Source organism: Chaetodon auriga, chromosome 20 (assembly GCF_051107435.1).
Source record: "Chaetodon auriga isolate fChaAug3 chromosome 20, fChaAug3.hap1, whole genome shotgun sequence".
NCBI lineage: Eukaryota > Metazoa > Chordata > Actinopteri > Chaetodontiformes > Chaetodontidae > Chaetodon > Chaetodon auriga.
Genome location: NC_135093.1, coordinates 14387823 through 14410328, shown reverse-complemented (window position 1 = coordinate 14410328; position 22506 = coordinate 14387823). Strand labels below are relative to the sequence as shown.

Sequence of the window (22506 nt, the reverse complement as noted above, 5' to 3'; positions counted from 1 at the left end):
TCATTCTCACCTCCCGGTGTTGCACGCTGCTTGCATGTAGCTGCGCTCTGTCGCCCCAGTGAGCGCTCATGTAATGCTCAGAGGTGTGAAGACTAAACAAAGGCTGAGCACTTCAGATTAGAGCAGATGATAAAATGAAACTTTAATAATCCCCATGGGGAAACTGGGTCAGTGCAGAAGTGGAGAATAGAACACGAGAACGGAGAAAATGGAGACTCGCAGATAATGTAAGTAATTACAACCAGAGAACATACTGCACCGAGGGTAAAACACAGGATAAGCTAAGATAGGGCATGTTTGTTGGCAGCGGGAGGTTAGAAACGTCATGTTCATTTGGACAGAGCTTGGAACATATGTTCAAAACATATGTTCTGAGATGTAAGCCAGCCATTTGCAGATTTGTTGAGGTACTGCATCGAAGGAAGAAGCTGCAAAATGATCAAAAAGCAGAGCAAGTGTTGCAGGTCAGAGCGACAGGCTTACTCGTCCGCACAGTCACCCTGTTGATTTATCAGCGTTGCCGTCGACTCTCATTATAACCTCGGCGCGACATGATCAGATTTAATCGTCCGAGTCCTTATAAAAGCGTCAGATGAACTTTATCGATCCTGGCAGCTAAATTGGGTCGTTAGAGTAACAGCGATTAGAGAGATGTGTGTTTTGTCAGGAACATGGAACAAACTGATTTTCTGATTTTCTGATTGGTCCCTGAAGGAGAAAGGAATCTTTTGTATGAACTTCAGTACATGAAGGGGATGTTTAAGGACAGCTGATTGAAATTCAGTGAGGAGCCATACATAGTCTGCACATTGTTAATGTTTTCTTCCTGTTACAAATGTTCTGCGTGAGTCACGGCCGTCTTTAGATGCTCTTACAGTATGTCATCAGACCTGCGACATCTCTTCTTGTTACTACGAATGGCTGGTAACCAGGAAGTGCTCCTCCACCAGTATTCCTGACCATCTGCCATCTGATTTTAACACTCGCAGCTTTAAATCTTGGTTATTCAGCCGATGCTTTGAAACTAACGAGGCATTGTGTTAAGGGAACAGGTCGGTGTGCGATCAAAACGCACAATCAAGAAAAATCATGGCATCTTGATGCTGTTTCCATTTCCAGGGACAAAATTGCTTTTAGATTTCTATTCACTGAGTTGGGACATAATTTGACCTGGTGTGTGGTGTGGAAAAAGGATATTCAGGGGCAGAAGAAAAGTACTTTCAACTACTTGTCACCTTTTGTGTGATCCAGGGGCTGGAATTGGGCTGGAAAGGGCTGTGGTTTGGTCGTGATAGATGGTGGATGGCAGTGGTTTGCTCTGATTGGAGCTATTCTGGACCCTTCCAAGAACAGAGCAAAAAAAAAAAAAAAAAAAAAAAAAAAAAAAGCTCAAAGAGCACTCTTGAAATGAAAGTAGAGCATGCACACAAACAGCCAGATGGTTTCAAAATGATTGGTTTGAGCGTGTGTGTGTGTGTATGTTACACCGTAGGTATATTTTTACACACACAAAGCTCTTTTGACAGCGTTCATAGGACAAAACATTAGCATGACGCAAACCCTGTACCTTTAATTTGTTGGATAGTCAACTCAGAGGAAGATTTGATGCTTTCTTATTCGGGTGCATCAGAGCATTTTGTCTTTCGTTCACATTTCTTGTAAGTCTCTGTTCAAGTGAAATCCCGCCGAAAGACGCCTCACGCATCGCCTCCTGTCACACCTGCGGCGGCATCCTTCACGCCACCTCAGACATCTGAAGAAAGCTGGAGACAGGTGTGGAATGGCCACCGTGCGTTTGTTGTGCATGCGCGTGCGATCGGGATGTCAGTGTTTCTCCGCTCGCGATCGGCCCTGACTGAGCCAGGCCAGCGCAGAGCTCCCCTGATTGGACGCATCGGAGCGAGGAGAACAGTGACTTCCACACCTTCTGCCTCACGTGTGCGCGAATGGAAAAAAAGTCTTGTTTGTTCCATGTAACAGCAGCGGGCTGGTCTGATCTCTCTTTTCTGTCTCAACACACACACACACACACACACACACACACAGGGACTGATACACAAAGGCCTCTGTTCATCTGAGGGAGGTAAATGTGAGAAATGAACTATGAACAATTAGAAAATAAAGGAAGATTGCTTTTGATTAGCATTCATTAATTAACTCAGTGCCTGCTCCATAGCAGCCCATCAACAATGTATGGCCTGACTGCATGATTAACCCAACTTTGTGTGTGTGTGTGTGTGTGTGTGTGTGTGTGTGTGTGTGTGTGTGTGTGTGTGTGTGTGTGTGTGTGTCAGAGTGTCAGAGCGTGAAAGGAATGTTTGCAGTTGTCAGTGTCGCATGGCATCTTGTGATTTTTGATCTTATAGTTTCATCATAAAACACAGATGAACCTTGACCCTCAGTTCGCTTTGACGTCTGCCTGCATGTGCGGCGCTCACTCGGCGTACAGGTGTGTGTGTGTATGTGCATGTGTGAAAAATTTTTTTATGCATGTTTTCATTGATATGCATGGTGGAAAGTGGCTGACCGTCACAACATATGTGATTAGTGGCCTGGGACTGCTGTAATACCACAGCACAGCATGCTGCCAAGGGAAATTGAATGGCAATGAATGATTTATAAGGGCAGAAAAAGAAATTAAAAGGAGAGATGAGAGGAAGACAATGAGGAGGATGAAGGAGTAAGGAGGGAGGAAGATTTCAAAGGTGAGGTAGGTATGAAGACAAAAGCTGAACGAAGGTTGCACGAGCGAGTACGAGGTTTGGAGTGCAGCAGTTTGGAAGAAAGACACAACAAAGTCAAGCAAAAAAAAAAAAAGAAGCCAAATCAATACTTCACAGAGAAGACTCAACAAAACAAGGACATGTTTTTTAAGCAAAAAAAAAAAAAAAGATGAAAGCAAGTTAGGGGCAAGAACAAAGGATGAGATGCAGGAGCTTGGAGCGATGGAGCAATCTCATAAGAAGATAAGATACGGGAGGAGAGATTCAGAGGAGCCCCAATTTCACAGTGGTGTGAGTGCCGCGGGATTGTGCTGTTCCGGCATTACAAGGAGCGCTCCACTTGATTGCGCATTAGTCCCATTGTGCAGGGAGCCCTGCGCATGTTTTATTTAGCAGGCACGCTCCGGCTCGCCGAGCGGCCTCGGCTGGAGCGGGACGGACGTTTTGTTTGTTCTCCAGCCCGCTGCGTGCTCGGGGTCGCGGATGCAGAGCCGCGTCTCCGCACTGCTAATGGACAGAGGCGCGTTAGTCGAGTGTGTCCGCCTCTGCCCTGCTTTCCCGACAACGGGCGCCATTATCACCCGTCAAAACTTCCACTTTGGAGGGGATATTTAAGGTTTTTCTGTTTCGCGGGGGGGCTGAGGTCACGAGTCACTCCTGCCTTTTCTTCTCTTTTTGAGCCTGACTGGAGGAGCGCAGTGCGGGCTGTGTAATGCGTCTAAGGTCAAACTGACTTAAGCTGTCTCCTGTCCTTACCGCTGTTCCCGTCTTAGCTTGTCCACCCTTTGCCATCAAAGACCTGTGATGAATCTGTCTCCAAACCTCTTGACCTGCAGGCAGTTTCCAGCAGCTCGCCCTCAACACCTCAGGCCAGATAGATGAGAGGAACTGCACTTTCTCCTATAAGCTTAAATCAGCCAGGAATGTGCAGGATGCACTGAATGTAAAGTTCCAAAATCCAGGTTATTGGGTAGGAATAAAGGTGCTATACTGCCTGGCTTGTTGCAACCAGTGGGACACTGAGCAACACTATTGATAACCTGAACTCTCCCGGTTGAACAGTAAAGATCCGTTCAGGCCATTCTGCACAAGTATTGACGTTTTTTGATGACCGCCTTTTGTTGCTTTCCTGTCCTTTTAACCGCCGCCTTCCTCCTCTGCCTGTCTTGTGTTTGAGATCTCTTTCGGTCTGAGGGGAATCCACTCTGTGTGTACCGCGCACCATTATCTATGTATGATAGCCATCTCGCTGCTGCTCTGTGAGCTCAGCGCTCCTGGGAGGGAAAACCCAACAACAACAAAAGGATGAAGGTCTCAAAAAGGCGGTGGATGAGTGATCACTGGAAGTCAGCGACGACCTGAATGGGTGGATAGGCAGTGCCTTGCTAATGTTTTGTGTTTCTTGAATGCAAAATGATATATAGCCCAAGTGCAAGACTGCTCAAATGTGGAAGGATGAGCGTGTATTAATGGTCATTTAAAACATACAGGACCTCGTAAGCTGTTATTGAGATTTGATGGTTCTGTCCCTTCGCCGCACGTCTTTCCTGGGTGTAACCATTCGAACGTTCAGCCCAGTTTCGGGGGAAATTCTCCTTAGTGTGGAGATGCAGCCGCTGGCCTGTGTGTGTCCGCCCATCTCTCACTGGACTTCCCCACTAAACTGGCTCATTATCGCACACACTGTGATCATTAGAGAGGGTCCCTGGAGAGGCACATTTTCAGGTGAAAACTCAGGGGATGCACTCCTCTGGGAATGGCACAGTGTAGCACAACGCGCATGCACACACGTGCACACACACACACACACACACACACACACACACACACACACACACTAATAAACAGTTTCAGAATGTGATCAGATACTCTTTTTGCAGCAGTTGCACTTACAGTAGACAATATTGCTCACATGTAGCCCAACATTGCTGACGTTTTCCTCATGCTGCGCACACACACACACACACACACACACACACACACACACACACACACACAGCTGCTAGGGAGTTTTGCTCAGTTAGTTTGTTATTACAGACCAGCTGTCTGGCCAATCAGGAACATCTGTGTGTGCCCCTTTCTCTCTCTAACTCACAGCCCACCTCGCTCTCTTGGTTGCCCACACACCCTGTGTGTGTGTGTGTGTGTCATTATAAAGAGCCTATCAGTGTGACAGGTAACAGAAATCCAACTTAAGGGGGGAAAAAAAAACTCAGAGCTGAGGCAAATTGGTAGCGTAAGAGCAACAGTCAGCAATTCTGTGTATGTGTGTGTGTGTGTGTGTGTGTGTGTGTGTGTGTGTGTGTGTGTGTGTGTGTGTGTGTGTGTGTGTGTGTGTGTTTTCAAGTGTTTGTTTGCTACCTTTATGCTGTCTCTCACCGTGGAGGTACGACTTCTGGTATTTTTTACAGTATGTATATATTTTCATTTTGGGTTTTTTTTTTTTTGTGTGTGTGTGTGTGTGTGTGTGTGTGTGTGTGTATGTGTACACAGTAGGTTGTTAGGCTATTGGGCTGCTGACTGAGGTATACAGGACAGTGCTATTGGTGGGCCAAAGATAAGCTTGGGGATTGCTGTGCTGCTGGGCCCTTTGCAGGAGCCATGATAATGCATTTCTGCCAGCCTCTGTGTGTGTGTGTGTGTGTGTGTGTGTGTGTGTGTGTGTGTGTGTGTGTGTGTGTGTGAGAGAGAGAGAGTTCATGTTTACATACATACTTACTTTACGTTTGTGTTGGCTGGTTTGTGTGTGTGCAACTTTCTTGCTGTGCCGGTAATTGCAGGTTGTAGCATGACAGAGCTTTGTCGTTCAGGTCTGAGGGCTGCGTCTCTGCACCTGGACTCTGTGTTTGTGTACTTTACCTGTGATCTGTGTCACTGGGATGTCACCAGTTTTAGATCAAGAGTGACTCTTAAGACCTGGATTGGTCATTTTATTTTTTTATTAAGAAGGGTCCTAATCGTGGCTTGCGTTTGATTAAATCACTACCTTTACTGTTGCACTCAGAAAATGACAGAGACATGATATCCCTATAGGTGGACTTGAACCACGGGGGAGTTAAAGTGCAGCTCACGTGTTTGAGAGCCGAGAATATGTTTCTCTCAGTTCTTGGCGGGTGATTTCCATTGAGCTGGTGGAAAATTGGTCTGGAAAGGTTTACTGTAATTCAATCCACATTGAGCTACTCGCCTGTCCCTCGGCGAGCATTCCTAAGTTGCCTTTGAGCAAAGCATTAAACCGCCCTGGTACCAAGCTGATACCCTGCGCCAATCAGAAGAACACAAGAGATAATAGAGAAACACAAACACACAAGTCTGAGCAGGATTTGTCTGACAATGCACATATATACTCTGTGTGTGTGTGTGTGTGTGTGTGTGTGTGTGTGTGTGTGTGTGTGTGTGAGAACCTGCAGTCCGCTGGGCTGATTATCCATCAGTGCTCTTATTTTTGTACCTCTACCCGCTCGTGATTCTCAGGAGCTTTTTTTCCCCTGTGGCTCCATATATTTGGAACCACAATGAGCCGGCCTCCTTCATCAATACCTGCCTCACTCTGTCTAGACGTGGAGACACTTGCTGGGGGTTCACTCCTTTTCTAATTACAGTCCAGCCGTATGTTTTCCAAAGGCTCCTCCTTAAAGGGCCATCACCACGAGTTTATTTGAGCCCCCGTGCAGCCGTTGGACGTGCTGAATTTCTATCTCTGCACTTTATTTTCCCTCTCTCCCTCCTCTTAGCCTCAGCGCGTTGGTCTAAGTGTTAGCAGAAAGCGGTGACAGTGAAATAACTTGCTCTTGCCGAGGTGAAAAAACAATCCGTCTCCCAGCTGTATTCCAGCCCCCCCCCCACCACCACCACCCTCCCGCACCAAGATACAGAACTCCCACTTCTTCTAAGTTCTGCCATTCCTCACTGAGGGAACCCGATTAGATGATGTTTATGGGCTCAGAAGTGGCGCTTTAGGCTCTGTCGTGATGACTTTAGCTGGTTAGCGAACTGCAGTGGTGCAAGGAAACAATAAGCCCTGTCTGAGCAGAAAATCAGAGTAAAACAGACGACGGCGAGAGAGCGGGAGTTCATCATTTTGACAGAGCAGCAAGAAGTTTTCTCAGAAGGAAAAATGTGTATGTTCGACGGCATTATATAATGTGCAAACAAGGAAGTGTGTATGCGTGCATTTGAAGATTTGTGGATCTTCCTCTGGCTGAGTGTGTGTATGCCTCTTCCTCCGTGTTTTTTTTTTGTGATATGCATCTACTTCAGAGTGCCTTGAATTAGATCAAATGGAGATGCATGCTTTTTGCCTCGCTGGTGATGTATATGTTGTATAGATCTGCTGCTCCCCATGAATTCTTCTCTCTCTCTGCTAAAACAAAAGCATCAAATCAGCTGGCGGTGTCACAACTTGCTAAAGAGGACAACGCGGCGTGCATACCTGGCAGAATCCCGCTGTTTATAATTGGCTGTAAAAAGGAGTTTTTCCTCACAGTGTGTGTTTTTGATGTGTCGCAGTGTCTGTACGTGTGTGTAAATGAGCTCTCCCTCTTTGTGCCGCAGCCCTGTCAATGTTGCGGTCGAGCGAGGAGCAGGCCCCCGTCCCACAGAATAAGTTCATGGGTGACATCGAGGAGCTGGCCGCCAGCTATGAACGCAAACTCATAGAGGTGAGTGCCTCAGAAATGTAGGTTTTACTGAAAAAACTTGGTTAAAACTATTTGTAGTCTCTTTGTCGCTGCTGCCATTTTTAAAAATTCCCACCACATAAACCCTGTCGCTTGCTGTTTCTGCAGTCTAAGACTTATCTTGTTTGTTTGACTGAGGAGCATAAACATGATTTTACCATCTACATATCACTGTTTGTGTCATCTGCCAGTGCCAGAGCCTCAAACGCCTTCGCTCTGTTTGCTTTAGATGAAGGGTGTAATTCATTACATTCCTGTCCAAGTCCCAGCTGCTGCCACACGATGCAAAAAGGAGTTCAGGGGTCAATAATGTGGTTTGTTGACAGTAATTTAATTTCTATGTGGTTGCCTTGCAGAGACTTTTGGAGCTTTTTCATTCAGAAGTATCTGAATTTGGTACATTAGCAAGCAGGAGTTAAAGAAGTTGTGTGAAAGTTTTTGGTGCCAGTGAGAGCGGCGCAGGGTAATGGGAAATTCTCACCCAGCCACTCTGTCTAAATAAAGGAGAAAATTGCACTTTCTGCATCTGCATTGATTTAAAAGTCTTTACAGCACCGAGAGCTATTCCCTGAGCTGCTTCTCCTCAAAAGTATCGATTGCAGTGCATGAAGATTTGTAACTGGACATCGGGCATAATGTTACCAACTGCGTGAGGGATGAAGGGAGTTCTGTCCAGCTTCCTGTTAGACTGACCAATGAGGTAACACTCCCAGTAAGAGTTGCACTGCCAAAGGAAGGTAAAGACAACATCTGTGTATTGTAATGGGTTGGGGGGGGGTCTGCATTAATATTTAATCCAGAGTTTTAGATTTCTTTAATAAGAAATAATCCCGCCTGTGTTTAGTCAAACTATGTTGTCAGTTATTTATGCACATGTATGTGTGCTGCATCTTTAATGCTGTTTACTTATTTATTTGTCCATTTGCTCAGCCGTGCGTCTCAATCGGGCTCTAACAGCGAACATGGAGGACCGGTGTGGGACACAATGGCGCCGCGTGCTCCCATCTGGTCCCGGGCCGGGCGAGCTTTGATCCTTTCGGTTTAAGTACGCCCGTCGCGCTTTCTTCATCCCTGTTATGTAACAAGTTGTTTAGTGGAACTATAGTAAAAGGTGAAAGCTGTAGCGGTGAAGCTAGTGCTGGCTCTTTAGCGGATGATAGCAGCACGTGTCTTTGCCACATACAGGGTGCTGTCTTTAATGTTCACGACCAGTATTTTCACCGTTTGGTTTAATAGGAGGTCCCTTAATATTCATAGGGACAGTAGAACAGAGAGTGCGTGTTCGTGTGTGTGTGTGCTCGTGCTCATTCAGGGTCTGCAGCCCGACTGTCGGCCTCGATGTGAAAATTCATAAATTGTGCGATTTACATGAGCAGCTGTCGATACCCCTGATTCAGCCGTCTCACTGCAGCGACTGAGGCAAAATCTGACCCACCGAGTTATTGATTTTTCAAAATGTCACATCGAGCCTTGTTGGATACACACAGGCCTGCCAGACACGAATAAATATTAGACAGGGCCCAGCCTTCGTTAACCTGGGAAACACGCCCTCGTTTGTGGCCGAGTTCAGTTTTAATTTAATGACGCGAACACACTGTATTGACTTTGACTTTGTTTATGTTTGAGCCCAATCTCAAGGCGCTCTGTGCTCTTTTCCGCCGCATCCTCTTCTGTTCTCGTGTCCTGCTGCCCTGCGCGTGGGTCAATAAGAAGTCCCAAGACAAATGATCTCATTGAAAGTCATTTTAAAACAAGGTTGGCAGTAGGTAAACGTAACTGGCAGTAGCCAATGACTTTGGGTTAGGGGCTTTTAAACGGAACATCACCCATGTGACGTCTTGGGAAAAGCCACAGTGCAGCTGAGCTGTTTCATGCTTTGCAGGACATTGTGCAGGCTATGCCCCGTATTGACAGTTCCTTTGAAACTACTGATTATATGAAATGTGGCACTTAATATAAAAGCACTCATCGTACTGATTTAATCTAAGGGCAAAAGTCAATCGACCATAGATTTTGCCCCTTTTTTTTTTGCTACTATATCAGCAACTAAAGTGCTTCCCCTTCCTTTCCATTATCAAACCACACATCTTTCCCCTCTTAGATTCTCTTACAGTTCCTTGCTTCCCTTAGTTTTGCTCAACCTTGAACTCATATTTAAGCAAACTGACTAAGAACGCCGCAGTGACTTGAGGAGGAAGCGGTTATTTTTACCCTCCGATGACTCCGCGACCTTCTCTTCAACTGCCGCCCTCTCACTTGCTTCTTCATGCTTCTTAATCTTTCACATCTCAGCTGTAACAGTGAGAAAGCGATATGAGGTGCGTTCATAGATGCGTGCGTGCGTTCGCCAGATGTGCACATTTTTGTACGGATGAGTAGGATTAGGTTTAACATGTCCCAGCGGACCGGCGCCGACGAAAAAAAGAAAATCAGTGACAGACAGACGAACAGCAAAGATGGAGGAGCAGCGAAACCACAACAACTCGAGGCGAAGCGTTTTGATTTTTGACTTTAGCGCGTGGTGCTCTTCACTGTCGGCGAGTAATAAAAACAAATTACATAATGCAGTTAACACGTCCGCTGAGGTTTCTGGGAAACGGCCAAACTGCATGGCATTGATCTGTGAGGAAAAGGTGGGCAGGTAGTGATGTAACACGAAGGTACAGTATAGAGCACACAACCACCACTCTGAACCTATGGGCCTGCACATCAGTCCCACCGGGCATTGTGTTATTGTTATTGCCCTTTGCTATAGAATAATCAGTATTGTTAATGTCAATGTCTTTCAGTTGTCATAGGATCAATACATGTCTAGTAATTAATGAGAGCAGATAGAGATTTATCAGTCGCAGCTCGTGATGAAACAGAGATGATGGTGAAGACGACCTCTCCTCACTTCAGATGTTCAAACTCGCCTTCAGTGTTTTAAGCCACCTCTTGCCATCACATAAGAGACGTTCAAGGACTTGTCTCGCGAGAAGTCGGCGTATCTTTGTGAACTTATTCATGTTGAGGACCTTCCAGCTGTGAGGTGACGGTGCTAACCGCTGAGCCGCCGCGCTGCCTTTGAGTTAAGAGTCATTTGTCAAACTACTGCTCCCAAAGTCGAGAGCGAGCTTTCAGCCTCAAATAAGTAAGAAACTTTTGATCTTGGTCCTTAAACGTCTGAAAACAAATTGGATTTACGCTAATTATGTTATTTAAATACATGAGTCAAACTTAGTCGTGAACTGGAAGCACAGGTATGTATAATAATTACGCCTTTCTCTCGCCTTTTTTTCCCCTCTGCCTCATCTAAATGACAGTCTGTATTATACAGAGAAGGAATTATTCCATATTTTTTACCATTAGAAGAAAAACTTTTTTATCCCCATAAACTCTGTTCTCAATTAGCTTCTTTCTCTTACTTACAGGGCCCCATATGAACACAGTTTTTAGCTCAAATTTTAAACAAACTTGCAGAAAATTAGCAACAGAAAATGCTAATTCCATCCACTTCTGCACTTGTGCAGCGAGGTTAGCAGTCGATGGAGCTGATTCTCCATTTATATGCAGTTTAATGACATTTATATTTGTTCTGTTTATTAACTTGAGGAAGGGTCCACTGTCCTCTCCTCATTCATCCACACAGATCTGATGTTTTTGGAGCACATAAGATTTCTTCACTGAGCCTCTTTCCCCCTTTCCACCTCAGCCAAACGTAAAATCTTTTTAGCAATATTTTCATTCAGAGCTTTTGTTTTTGCCACTAAGATGTGCAAATGTTCAGAAAACCAGGTGGAGGAAAACGCACTTCCTGTTGGGTGACGTGGCGGACGTGCACCAATCGCACAGCAACCTTTGAATCATAACCCCATCAGCCTCCATCACATGTGATCAAAGCACACCCACACGGTCCTGATGGAGAACATTAGCTGAGTTCTTGAGTGTTAATGCTAAAGATGCTTTTTTTCTGCTTTGATTTTGCTTTAGGCGTGAAGGTTTTCGGGGCCACGTGAAGTAGTTTGTGTGACTTTTATCAGTCTGTTGATGACCATCTCATTCTGTAGTACAGGCACATCCTCAGTAGAATAGGCTTTGCCAGTTAATTAGACCTGAGATCCAACAGAATTGTCCGAAAGACAGTATCACAGTGCAACCTAGTGCTGTTTTGTAATTCGTCCATTTGGCTTGTGAACAAAATGTGTTACAATGCTTGAATGTGTGAACCATAATACAGGCTGGACGATGAGTTTCTGAGGCAGAAAGCTCAGGAGCTGTCCATGTTCCTGTGCAGAGGCAGTGTGTCATGGTCAGTCATGGTGAGGGAGCAGTATACTCTTCCTCCAGATGCCTGTAATTAGAAAGTGGCTTTAGAAGGCAGGTCCGTGCGCCTAAAGTTGAGGCCTTATTGCGTCATACAGTAGTGCTATGAACTAACTACTCCCTGGAAATTGTTCAGCAAATGTAAACTACATTAGGAGTCTTGTGACGACGCAGTTACAGTTAGAGCAGAACTTTCTCTGCTCTTGTTTTCCCATGGTGTATTTTTATATCTGCTGTGTTGTATTGATAAGCAGAAGGAGCGCTCTTCTGGAGGATAGAGAGGAGATATGGGTCGAAACTTCCGGTGGGATCGGGGATTCTCCCTTTGATCCGCAAGCTCATTAATTAACCATAAACAACATCAAGAACAAGAACAACAATTACAAGCCACCGACTCAGAATCTCCTCCGCTCGGAGAGGAGAGGCAGTAATAACTGGAGGAATATGAACTGATATGCCTGTATAATGGCTGTTGTCTTTGCTGTGTAATGCAAGTGAATGTGACTCTCGAAAAGGCAAAATACTGCATAATGCATGCTCTTCTTCTCAGGATAATGCAGGTGAATCTGCTTTGAAGTGCTCACACATGCTCGGAGTACAGAGGCCTTGCAAGGCCTTATTAGGTTTTGCTTGTGCTTGAATTATTTTTTGCTTTTTGAGGCTTTGGAAGACGGTCCAGACGGGGAAAGAAGCAAATTTCTCCACTCTGCCTTTGGATGCAAAATCATCAATAATGATTTCAGTGTTTCGGTTACAGTTTCTGGGCATTTCACTCCTGTTTGGATCAGTCATTGAAGACCTAGAGCGCAGTATTAAAACTTAATGCTCCGGCTATGGAGCTTTAAGAGTTGCACTGTGTTGGAGTCATACAGTTCATCCGTGCTACTTTTAGCATTAGAGAGACTGTTGGAGTCATGCTTACGGCTCATTGAAACAACGGGTCCTTTATTTCAGACGGAGATAGACAGCACCTCGTCATTTCCAGCCCATAGCCATCCATTTTTTATTTATTTTTTGGGTTTTTTTCTTACCTGAAATGGCCACTCTTGCTCTAAAATTTTGTTAGCCGGAGCCAGCTAGCTAATTAAACCAACGTTACTCCATGAATTGGTTGGGGAGGCTTCCTCCTGGCTGACTTTCTAATGTTTCCAGGTGACTGGTTTCCAAAGGGGTCTTAGACATGTACTTGATCTCTGCACACACGATAAACATGCTAAAATATTGAGGCTAAAACTGCGGACATGTAACACTAAATAAATAATCAGCATTGTTCTTGCATTGCAGCGTCGAGCTTCTTAGTCCTCAGATTATAAATAAGATAAGGAAGGACAGAACATCAGACTGTTGTTTCGTTATAACATGCAGTCGCTCTGTTCGGCTGCTCGCTGAACATCCCGTTTGTACTTTCAAACACTTTATAGCACAAGTTACACTGCATCGTTTCTGGAAAAAGCAGAGTGTTTGGCATAGATAAACTGTCTCGGGTGAAGTTGGCTGGAACGTCCCCAAATCCAACAGAGAGCAGGACAGAAATGCTAACGTTAGCCTAAACCCCGCAGCATCCAGGATTAGCACCGAAAATGGGAAGAGTACTGTACAGTGGATGTGCCTGTTGTGAGCTGCAACCACACAAACTCATGTAGTTAGTCACTGATGTGCTCCCAGGCCTAGTCTTTAGCACGTCAGCTCGTTCGCCTGACGTGCTAAAGACTGCGGTTAAACACGCTGTTTGAGCCATCCCTTGCACTGCTGCTCTTGTTTTTGACCCGCCGTGCAGATACTTTAGCATCATGGAAGTCACAGATTCATGCACAAATAAGTGGAAAGATACTCCACCATGTGCTACGGTTATCCCGAGCTACCAGCAGACTGTCGTTTAATCCGCTCTCTTCATCCTGGCAAAGTCCTGTCAGTGTATTTTAAAACTTGGGCTCTTGATGGTGAAAGGGACTACTTTTTGAATGGAAACCTAATCTTAATCTGTCCAAATACTTTTGGCAGGAGTAGACTGGGAGAACATGCGCTAAGAGAGGGCTTTAGTTCTCCCAGTGTTCATCCGCTTGTGATGAAAATACCCCCAAATTAAAGCTGACAGACTGTACTTTAACATTGTCATCACTGCGGCATTTCAAAGTAATAATACCACATAACTAAAGAAGATGTGATCCAAGTGCTCGCGGAGCTCTCTGTGTGATGCGGCAGTGACAAAGAGCTACGTCTGTACCATGGGCCAGATTTAGACTTTTCTATAAACTCCCATTTCTGTCTCTTCTATTGGTCCATCTGCCGCTCTCATGTGCTCACACTTCTCAACTCGTCTCTCTCCATCTCTCTTTGTATCTTTTTTTTTTTTTTTTTTTTTCCACCTCAGTTCAGAGTGGACAGCACAGCTTGTGATGTCTATATTGGTCCTTTCTCACCCTCTTTTTCTTCCTTTTTTTTTTCCCATCTCTCAGCCATGTCTCTTCATGTTTAGCAGCAGCTGTGCTGAAGTGAGTCAGGAACACAGAGAGAGACACAAGCTGCATTTAGATTTACAAAGTAACCCAGTATTTGCCATATTCCCTTTGAGCGCTCACCCAGTTTAAGATGTTTAAATGAACCTTTGATACCCCGCGACTGGGTCTCCCTTCTGCCACGAATATAAAGATGAAAGAGTTCTCCTTTCAAGTCGTGGTGTCCTGCCCACTATGAAATGGTCCCAGTCGTAATATGAACACTTAGAACCATCTGCCATTAGGTTTTATGTAACGTCACATGACTCGGTAACATATCCTGAAGGCTAAATCAAAGCGGATGATGTAAATGTCTGAATTTAGTCATCCTGAATTTTTGTGACCCTGTATTGATCAGAGTGTCTGTGTGACGGCCTGGTTATCTAAAATACGCACCATAGAAAAGCATCATTAGCTGCAGTCTGGCTCATGATCTTTGTTGCGCTGTATTTGTTTTTTCTTTTTTTTTTTTTAAGCTTTGTAATGTTGCCACAAGGGCAGAAAACAGATCTGACTTTGAACTTTTTTATTAAAAACACAAACGTCTGCTTAGATGGGGAGCAGAAACGACCACTCTCGACCTCACTGTATCTGTCCTGGCAAATTAAGGTTATTAGGTTTTGGGTCAGCTATAGCACTGCTGCTCTCGCTCTCCTTTTCTCTCTCTCTCTGTCTCTTTTTTTTTGTGTGTGTGTGGGGGGGGTTGTGTGTCTCCACTCAGCCAGGGCTCTCTTAGCGTTTTTATTGAGGCCAGCTCAGCTTGGCGCAGCTCAGATCAGATCATACACTGGAGGAGAGGAGAGGAAGAGGCACAAAGAGATTGGGTAAAGATGGGAGAGGAGCGCAGAGGACGAGGATAAGGCGTTGTGTGAAGGAGGAGATTGTGTGTGTGTTGCTTTTGAACGTGTGTGTGTGTGACAGAGAGTGTGGTCAGCATCGCTTCGCTAACAGTTAGCTGTGACTCCAGCGGTGCCGACAGTTGCATCACACCAAACCAGCCCTGCCGGCCAGACAAAGCGTCTGATTACAAACAATTTGCATCACTTTTCTGCATTTTCAGTTGTATCAGGGCAGAGAGACCTTTATTTGCCTTTCATTTGATTTGTTGTGTTGGTCACGGCTGAGTCCCAGTGTTACAGTCATGTGTTCACAGAGTGGTGAACCTCGCTCCATCCTCGCCTGTGAACATCTGAGCCTTTCACGATGCTCCTTTCACACCCAATCATGACGCTTTCACCTGAGCATATCTGTTTTATTTATGTTTTACACGATGTCCCAACATTTCTGCAATCAGGATTGTACAACAAAAGTAAACTTTGTGTTGAATTCACTTTTTCAGCTGCTCAGCTCCACTTCACAGCGTTGACTAAAATAAATGATAGCAATTTGTCTTTGTTATGTAGAGAAGAACCAACATAGATAGTAATGTTTACTGCAGAGTTTACAATATGTAGTACATTTGTCATTGTTGACATTGGGGTCAGATCGCTGATTTCTTCTTTTTTCCGTTGAGCTCTCTTTTTCTCAGTCAGTGGAGTTATACTGTACAGCTGTCAAAAATGACATTTGATTATTTCTTCTTAGAAAAGCCGACATAGGCTTGAACCATTCACATTATGTCCATCAAAGGGCAAACCGATACAACGAGAGACATACCACTTGTATATTATTTCAACATAAACATGTCTTTAAAAGATCCACATAACAAAATAACAGCTTGACCTACATTTGCATTTTAAATCAATGAAAGTGACACTGTGTGTGCAGAGTTTCCAATTTGTGTCTATGTGTCCTGGAAGGCTTCATTGTCCCTAACAAACAGGAGTAAATCTGGTCACATATTATCAGATTATGGACTCTTAGTTTCTCCAGTATTCAGAGTGCAGCAGCTGCCAGATGCGAAATGGGCTGCAATGTAACCCCTCTGTGTGCTGGCACACCATCAATGTCTGTCCACTGAAAGCGTTTGCTTTTGCCTCTGACAGGCTCAGATTGTTCTAATAAGTGTCTGACCACATTATGGAAAGGATCCCTGCAGAGATAGACCTTTTTGTTCAAGAGTGACATCTGTTTTGTTTAACCAGCAACAGCCACTACATCACTCACACCGTAGCCACCAGAGTCCATTCACAGAAACAGTCATTTTATCGTCATTAAATACGCGTCGTTCAAATGTGACAAAAACAAAATAAAACTCACCAAAACCTTCTTGGTTCATCTTTCACTGTTCCGACATTCACCACCAACTCTGGATCCCCCACATTAACGAGTTATACTTACAGTCTTTTAACTTTAGAAGACTCAATGCTGAACCCATGACAAGGACCTTGTACTTCCTTCAAGTGATTAAGTTTTAGCTGTATTTAAGCTTGGAAATGCACTTGACCTCTTCTCATGGGACTGCAGAAAGAATAGTGACCTGTAAACATGATTTTGCTTGTCCTACCTCCTCAGGCAGAGCACTTCAAAACACTCTGGTCACTTCTGGTCCAGATCTTTGATCATAGGGTGGCCTTGGGAGCTCCCTGCCTGAGCCACACATCCATGGCTTCAAGGCTCCCAGTAGGCCGTATATCCAAAGCAGACTACAACAGCTTGTCAGGCTTCTACTTTGCAGACTTGTTGAGCTGTCAGGTTTATTGTGATGGTTTTATGGTTTCACACTCAAAGCTTTTCAATTTGAAACTGCAGTGGCTGGAAGGAAATTGTAAGCCAGTCCATCACCCTTAACACTAACAAGTTCCTGTTCTGGTTGTGGGTGTCAAGAGGAAAAGGCCCGGTGAAAGCAGACATACATGCTGGACTCCCATGCATGCACATGCCATGCCTGGCTTGTGGTTTTGTTTGTATGCCGGGCTCTTTGGATCCAATTCATGCGTGTATGACCACTGAAACCTGGTGGTGCATCTTAATGACCCTGCATTAATAGCAGTGGAGAAGATGAACTTGCCCATTTAAACAAATCAGCAATGCTTGCATGTAGCCACTGCTCAATATAGACCACAGTTTTTTTTGTACAGTCAACATGCACACTCTCAAATACACATTTACACACACATGCACATGCACACACACATACTGTACTGTACATGCACACACACACACATGCACGGCTGGAGAATGGCAAGCTGATTAGCTCCCTCTCACGAAGAATTAATTGGGTTTCTTCACGCTTAAAATTAATTCCCTCTTTTATAATGTCCTATTTAAGAGTTGTGGCGGTTAAATAAATAGAGATGATGAATGGGCTGGTGCGCAGAGGACAGTCAGTGTTTCAGGGAGCAGCCGTGGATGTGCGTTTCCTGCTACCCGACTTGAACATGACGTGCCTGTCGGACCTGGGCGTAAAGTCTTGACTTAAAGTATGAGTTTCGTTTCCTTTTCACTCTTTTCTTTCAGGATATGAACAGATGCATTAAGTTGTCAGGTTTGAGGATTCGTTCTTGAGCCGGACTCGGTTATGTTTTATATTGTAAGATCACCGTCAGCTGTGTTTTATTGCTTCCCGGCCCTATCTGATCCGGAGGTCTCTAAAGCCTCAGTTGTTTAGAGACATGTAGATATGGACCGGGCACATCGATACATCTGTTTGATTCAGTTGGAATGAAATGTGCCGAGGCAGGGGATCAGCAGAGCCCTGATGGTTCGGTGCAATTTGATTCCGGCGGTCTCAGTTTAACAGAAGCCACATTTTTGATGTGCGGTCCTCCAAGTGAAGCACCGCCGTTATTTTCCACTATTTCTCACCCTCGAGTGAAAAAAAAGATAGAAAAACTATTAAAATCGTCATCGCCGCAATCTGCCGCAAGTCACCGAAGGCCTTCCAAAACTCCCAAACTTGTTGCAACCTCTTTACTTTATACTTTGGATGGATTACCGCCTATAGAGCTCAGGTTGTATTTGACAGTGGAGAGATTTAACAGCCTGCCCGAGGATACTGACATTGTTATTCACCTCATAACTTCTCTGCTGCAGTAATAGCAGTAATATGGAGAAGACACACAGACATGCAAATCAAAGCGGGGCCTGTTTGCTAAAACTTTCCGTCATTATAGCAGCTGCTGTGTTGACGAGAGGAACTGATTACGGGAGATTTACTAGTGTTATTATATGGACAATGGCGGTTGTTATCGTCATTTATGGTGTGATTAGTATTATTTAACGCGCGCAGTTGTGTGCTCTAGTCGTTTGACGTGTCACATTGGGTGAAGCCATGATCTGTTTCTGCCCGCTGAACACACAGTTCGTGGTAATGATGCGCTTTGTCCAGTGTATTTAGCGTTCTCTCTCAGTCCTCTCAGGCTTTTTCTTTCTGTTAATCCAAATCTAACAGATTAGTTTGTGCAGCGATCGCCTTCGCCTGTCCTCCGTTGCACTGCAGCTTTTTGGCGTTTGATTGAAAACAGACGTTAACAGTGTAGCAGCCGGTAGGCCTCAGTGTTATCAGAAGAAACCAGACAAGCAACGTTTGAGCGTCCTCGCCGAAGTTAGCCGTCAGCGCACATGCTATACTCAATACCTTTCCTCAGGAGCTGCTTAATTCAGTATCAGTCTTTGAACCCTCATGCATAGACTGATCTTTATGCAGCATGTTTGATTTTGCCCACCTGAAACTGTTTTTTCTTTCGTTTGTGTATTAGTTTCGATGTCTCTCAGTCTCACATTTTACTTTTTTTTTTTTTTTGACCCAGTGTTCAAGGTTTAGGTCACAGGAGGAGGCATGTTTTTTTATTACTTGGCCCAGAGGTGGTCTGCTCCAGAGGTGAGGAGCTCATGTTTCTGTAGCTTTGCTTTCTGGATTTTGGAAATGGGGTTGCCATGGTTACTGAAGGTTTGGGACCATCATGGACTGAAAAATGTTCTTAAATTTTGAAGCATTCGTATAATGTGTTCGCGAATGACGTGAAAACAGTACTGAACACGCCAAGTGAAATTTCTTTAATATATAAGAATTTGATGGTGGAGAAGCACATTCATCCATTCACACCGATGACACAGCATCAGGAGCAGTTTGGGGCTCGGTATCTCGCCCAGGGAACCACCAGCCTTCTGATTGGTGGATGACCTGCTCTGCCTCCTGAGCCGCAGCTGCCACTTTAAATCTTGAAGATCACCAAGAGTCTTGACCTTTAGTTCCTTCCTGGGCCACATGGGCATGAAAGTGTTAGTCTTAAGGAGTGATTTGAAATTTGGGTGAGACACATGAGATTGGGACCGCTTTCATGTGTGTCTGTTATACAAAAGACCACCAGCAAACACCACAAAGTGACGTGCCCAAACAGCATCAGAAGCACGAGTTGCTGCAGTGTCACCCTAACTTTATGTTGGATATAAACTGGGATCAAAACTACTCATCCATCTACTTCAACGCGAAATTATTTTGGCAAGCATTGTTTGCAGTTTTTGAATAAATCAAGTTTATTACAGCCCTCAACACTGTTGTTGTCATTACATAAGAAGCCTCTCCTCCTCCTTTATGGCAGTGTGTGGGCTCTTAAACGATGTGTGAATAAGTTAATGTTTGAAGGTCGCTGTTGGAGCAACAGCGGCACAGCGACTCGGCTCACCTGTCAGCTGGCGACGGCGCTCCGCCGAAGCGGCTGTGACAGCAGGTGTCCTCCATACAGCACAGTGTGTGTCACAGCTGTCAGTCTCCTGACAGAGACCTGTCCACACTGTCCGGCCTGGTTAGGCAGACAGGCCGGGGGAACACGCATACACACACGCAGAAGAGCACGGCCATGTTTGCATGAGCATACACACAGATGTGAGTAACACCACGTCAAGGTTAGTTAGAGCTGATGACAATTGATTAGCGGGCTGGCAGGAGTCTGGCTGATTGGGATATGAACTGGTTTCACCCCCAGTCTCTCTCTCTCTCTCTCTCTCTCACTCTCTCTCTATGTCTCTCAACCCTCTCTCCCTCCATCCCTCTTTTCTCTGTCAGGAGTTTGACTGTTTGCCAGAATCTGTCAGCATGCATTATGTCCCACCTGGAGTGCTTCTACCTTTTTTCTGTTAAAAGGACATTTTTGAATGTCCTCACGTTGTTTATTGTGTGTTTATATGCTTTCTATTGTCCATTCTCTTTACATAATTGTGTGTTGCACGCTAATGTTCCACAGCAGGATTAATTGAGGTGCCATTTTTGTGTGTTCCTCTGTGCGTGCATGTGTTTGCACTGCAGGTAGCCGAGATGCACGGCGAGCTGATCGAGTTTAATGAGCGCCTGTACCGTTCCCTCATGGCCAAAGACCACCTCATTGTCCAGATGAGACAGGAGCTCATTGACCTGAGAGGACCGGTGAGTGACCGCACACACACACACACACACTGATCTCTCAGTTTTTCTCTTTTTTCCCCTCCTGCCTTCCATCTCTGTCACCCTGCCATTTCCTCAACTCTCCTCCTGGTGATTTTGTTTGATTTTCATCTCCACTTCCGCGTGTTTGTTTGCTCCTCTGCTCATTTTTCTCGACGGTCAATGGCTGCCAATTATGGTTAACTGCATTTTCCTTGAAGTTGTCATCTGTGAGATTCCTCTGTTTTCAGTCTCCTTTGATGCTGCTGCACTGCAGCTCCCAGAGATGGTCTGTCAGTCAAACAGTGTGCGCTCACATCTTTCGACTTTTCTGTTGATGAAGTTTGATTTTTCCGTCGGCGGTGCTCTTTTGGTGTCTTTTCAACCGCGGCGGCTATCGCTGCTAATGCTAACTATCCATTTCTTCGCACAAACTGCTTCTCCCCACAGCTTTCAAAGTTGTCCTCTACAAAAACAACACACACACGCACAAACACACAGAGTGCCAGCATCTGGTCATGCTCAGGAGAGCCCCAAGCTGCTTGGACACACAAACACACTCACTGTCCACAGTGTGAGTTGATACAGCCACAGTGATGGGAGCCTCAAGCTGAAGATAGGGCCTCTTATCCCCCAGCTTCAGCCCTGCTCTGCTGGACCACTCACTCTGTATGCGCGCGCGCGTGTGTGTGTGTGTGTGTGCGCGTGTGTGTGTGTGTGCGCCCATCTCTGGCTCCTGATGGCTGCATGCTTCCAGCTCCCAAGAGCTGATGCAGTTGACCAAACCCCGGGTCACTTTCTCCCTGCCTCCACACCTCACCGTCTCTCTCTTCCTCTCACTCCTCGATTTCTTTCACGGTGTGTGTGTTTTGTTTTTTCGTGTGTGTGTTTGTGTGTGACTCTCGGAGGGTTTGATCAAAGCCTGGAGACCCCACTGAATGGGGCTGCGGTGACAGTGTTTCAGAGCAGGTTGGGTCTCTGTGGGAGAGCTTAGAGGCTGACAGGCCAGGAAGATACACACACAGTGGATGTAGATGTTTATGATTCCAGGCTGTATGGCTTTTAGATTGTCACCTCGCTAGTTTTAGACTGAAGCTCCTGCTCGGCTGCTTTAAATGAACCTGCAGTCTGGGTGAAACGTCAGCATTCCTGTGCTGTTTCCTTTCCTCTAACCTTCTAACCTAATCCTGAAACCCTAGTCTTACCCTTCACACAGCCTTCTGAAGTTGTGAGGACCAGCCAATATGTCCTCCCTTTCCAAAATGTTTTCACTCTGTTGGTTAAAAACCTGTCCTCACCATGTAGCAAGTACAAATACACGCACACACACACACTCACTGTTTCCTGACTCTGCTGACGGCGGCGTCCTGGTATGTGACATGAAGCTACTGCACTGGAAAAACACAGTCTAGAGTATTTCATCTCCACTTTTTTTGTCATTGAAAATCAAGAGAGATTTCGATAAAGTTTTGAAACTATATTTCATTCTTGTCTTTTTTGTCAAGAATAGTGCATGTTGATATAGTCACAAAACTGACGTCGGTGCTGCCTCATTAGCGTCTCGCCTTAGTCATGGAAAGAAATGATAGTCATAGTTTTAGTTCTCTCTCTCTCTCTCTCTGTCTCTCTCTCTCTCTCTCTCTCTCTCTCTCTCTCTCACACACGGACACACTCTCATCCAGAAGCCCAACATCTGGGCCGGGTCATGTGCTTCCTCAAGGGAAGGCTTGATGAACTCTCTCTCTCTCTCACACACACACACACACACACACACACACACACACACACACTTGTGGAGAAGGTGTCAGATTAGGATAACCACTGCTAACAGTGCTAACAGTCAACAATAACACAACATGACATGCAACACGCATGTGCATGAAGAGGTACTTTGGATGAGTATGAACAGTGCATCGTGTATTGCAGTGGTCTGTAACCTCTTTTGTCCGACAGTCCTGTCCACCACGTCCTGCACACCATGTATATACTTGTCTTTGAGTTTG

The 22506-nt window shown here is 45.2% G+C and overlaps 1 protein-coding gene across 1 annotated transcript in view; it reads left to right on the top strand.

Annotated features, from left to right (window-relative positions):
- The window catches only part of snx29 (sorting nexin 29), a 114856-nt gene that overhangs the window by 50876 nt on the left and 41474 nt on the right, over nucleotides 1-22506 (top strand). Inside the window, exons 15-16 of the mRNA XM_076759604.1 lie at nucleotides 7278-7384; nucleotides 20390-20506. Coding sequence (XP_076615719.1) covers nucleotides 7278-7384; nucleotides 20390-20506 — 224 coding nt within the window. The remainder of the gene's footprint in view (nucleotides 1-7277; nucleotides 7385-20389; nucleotides 20507-22506) is intronic.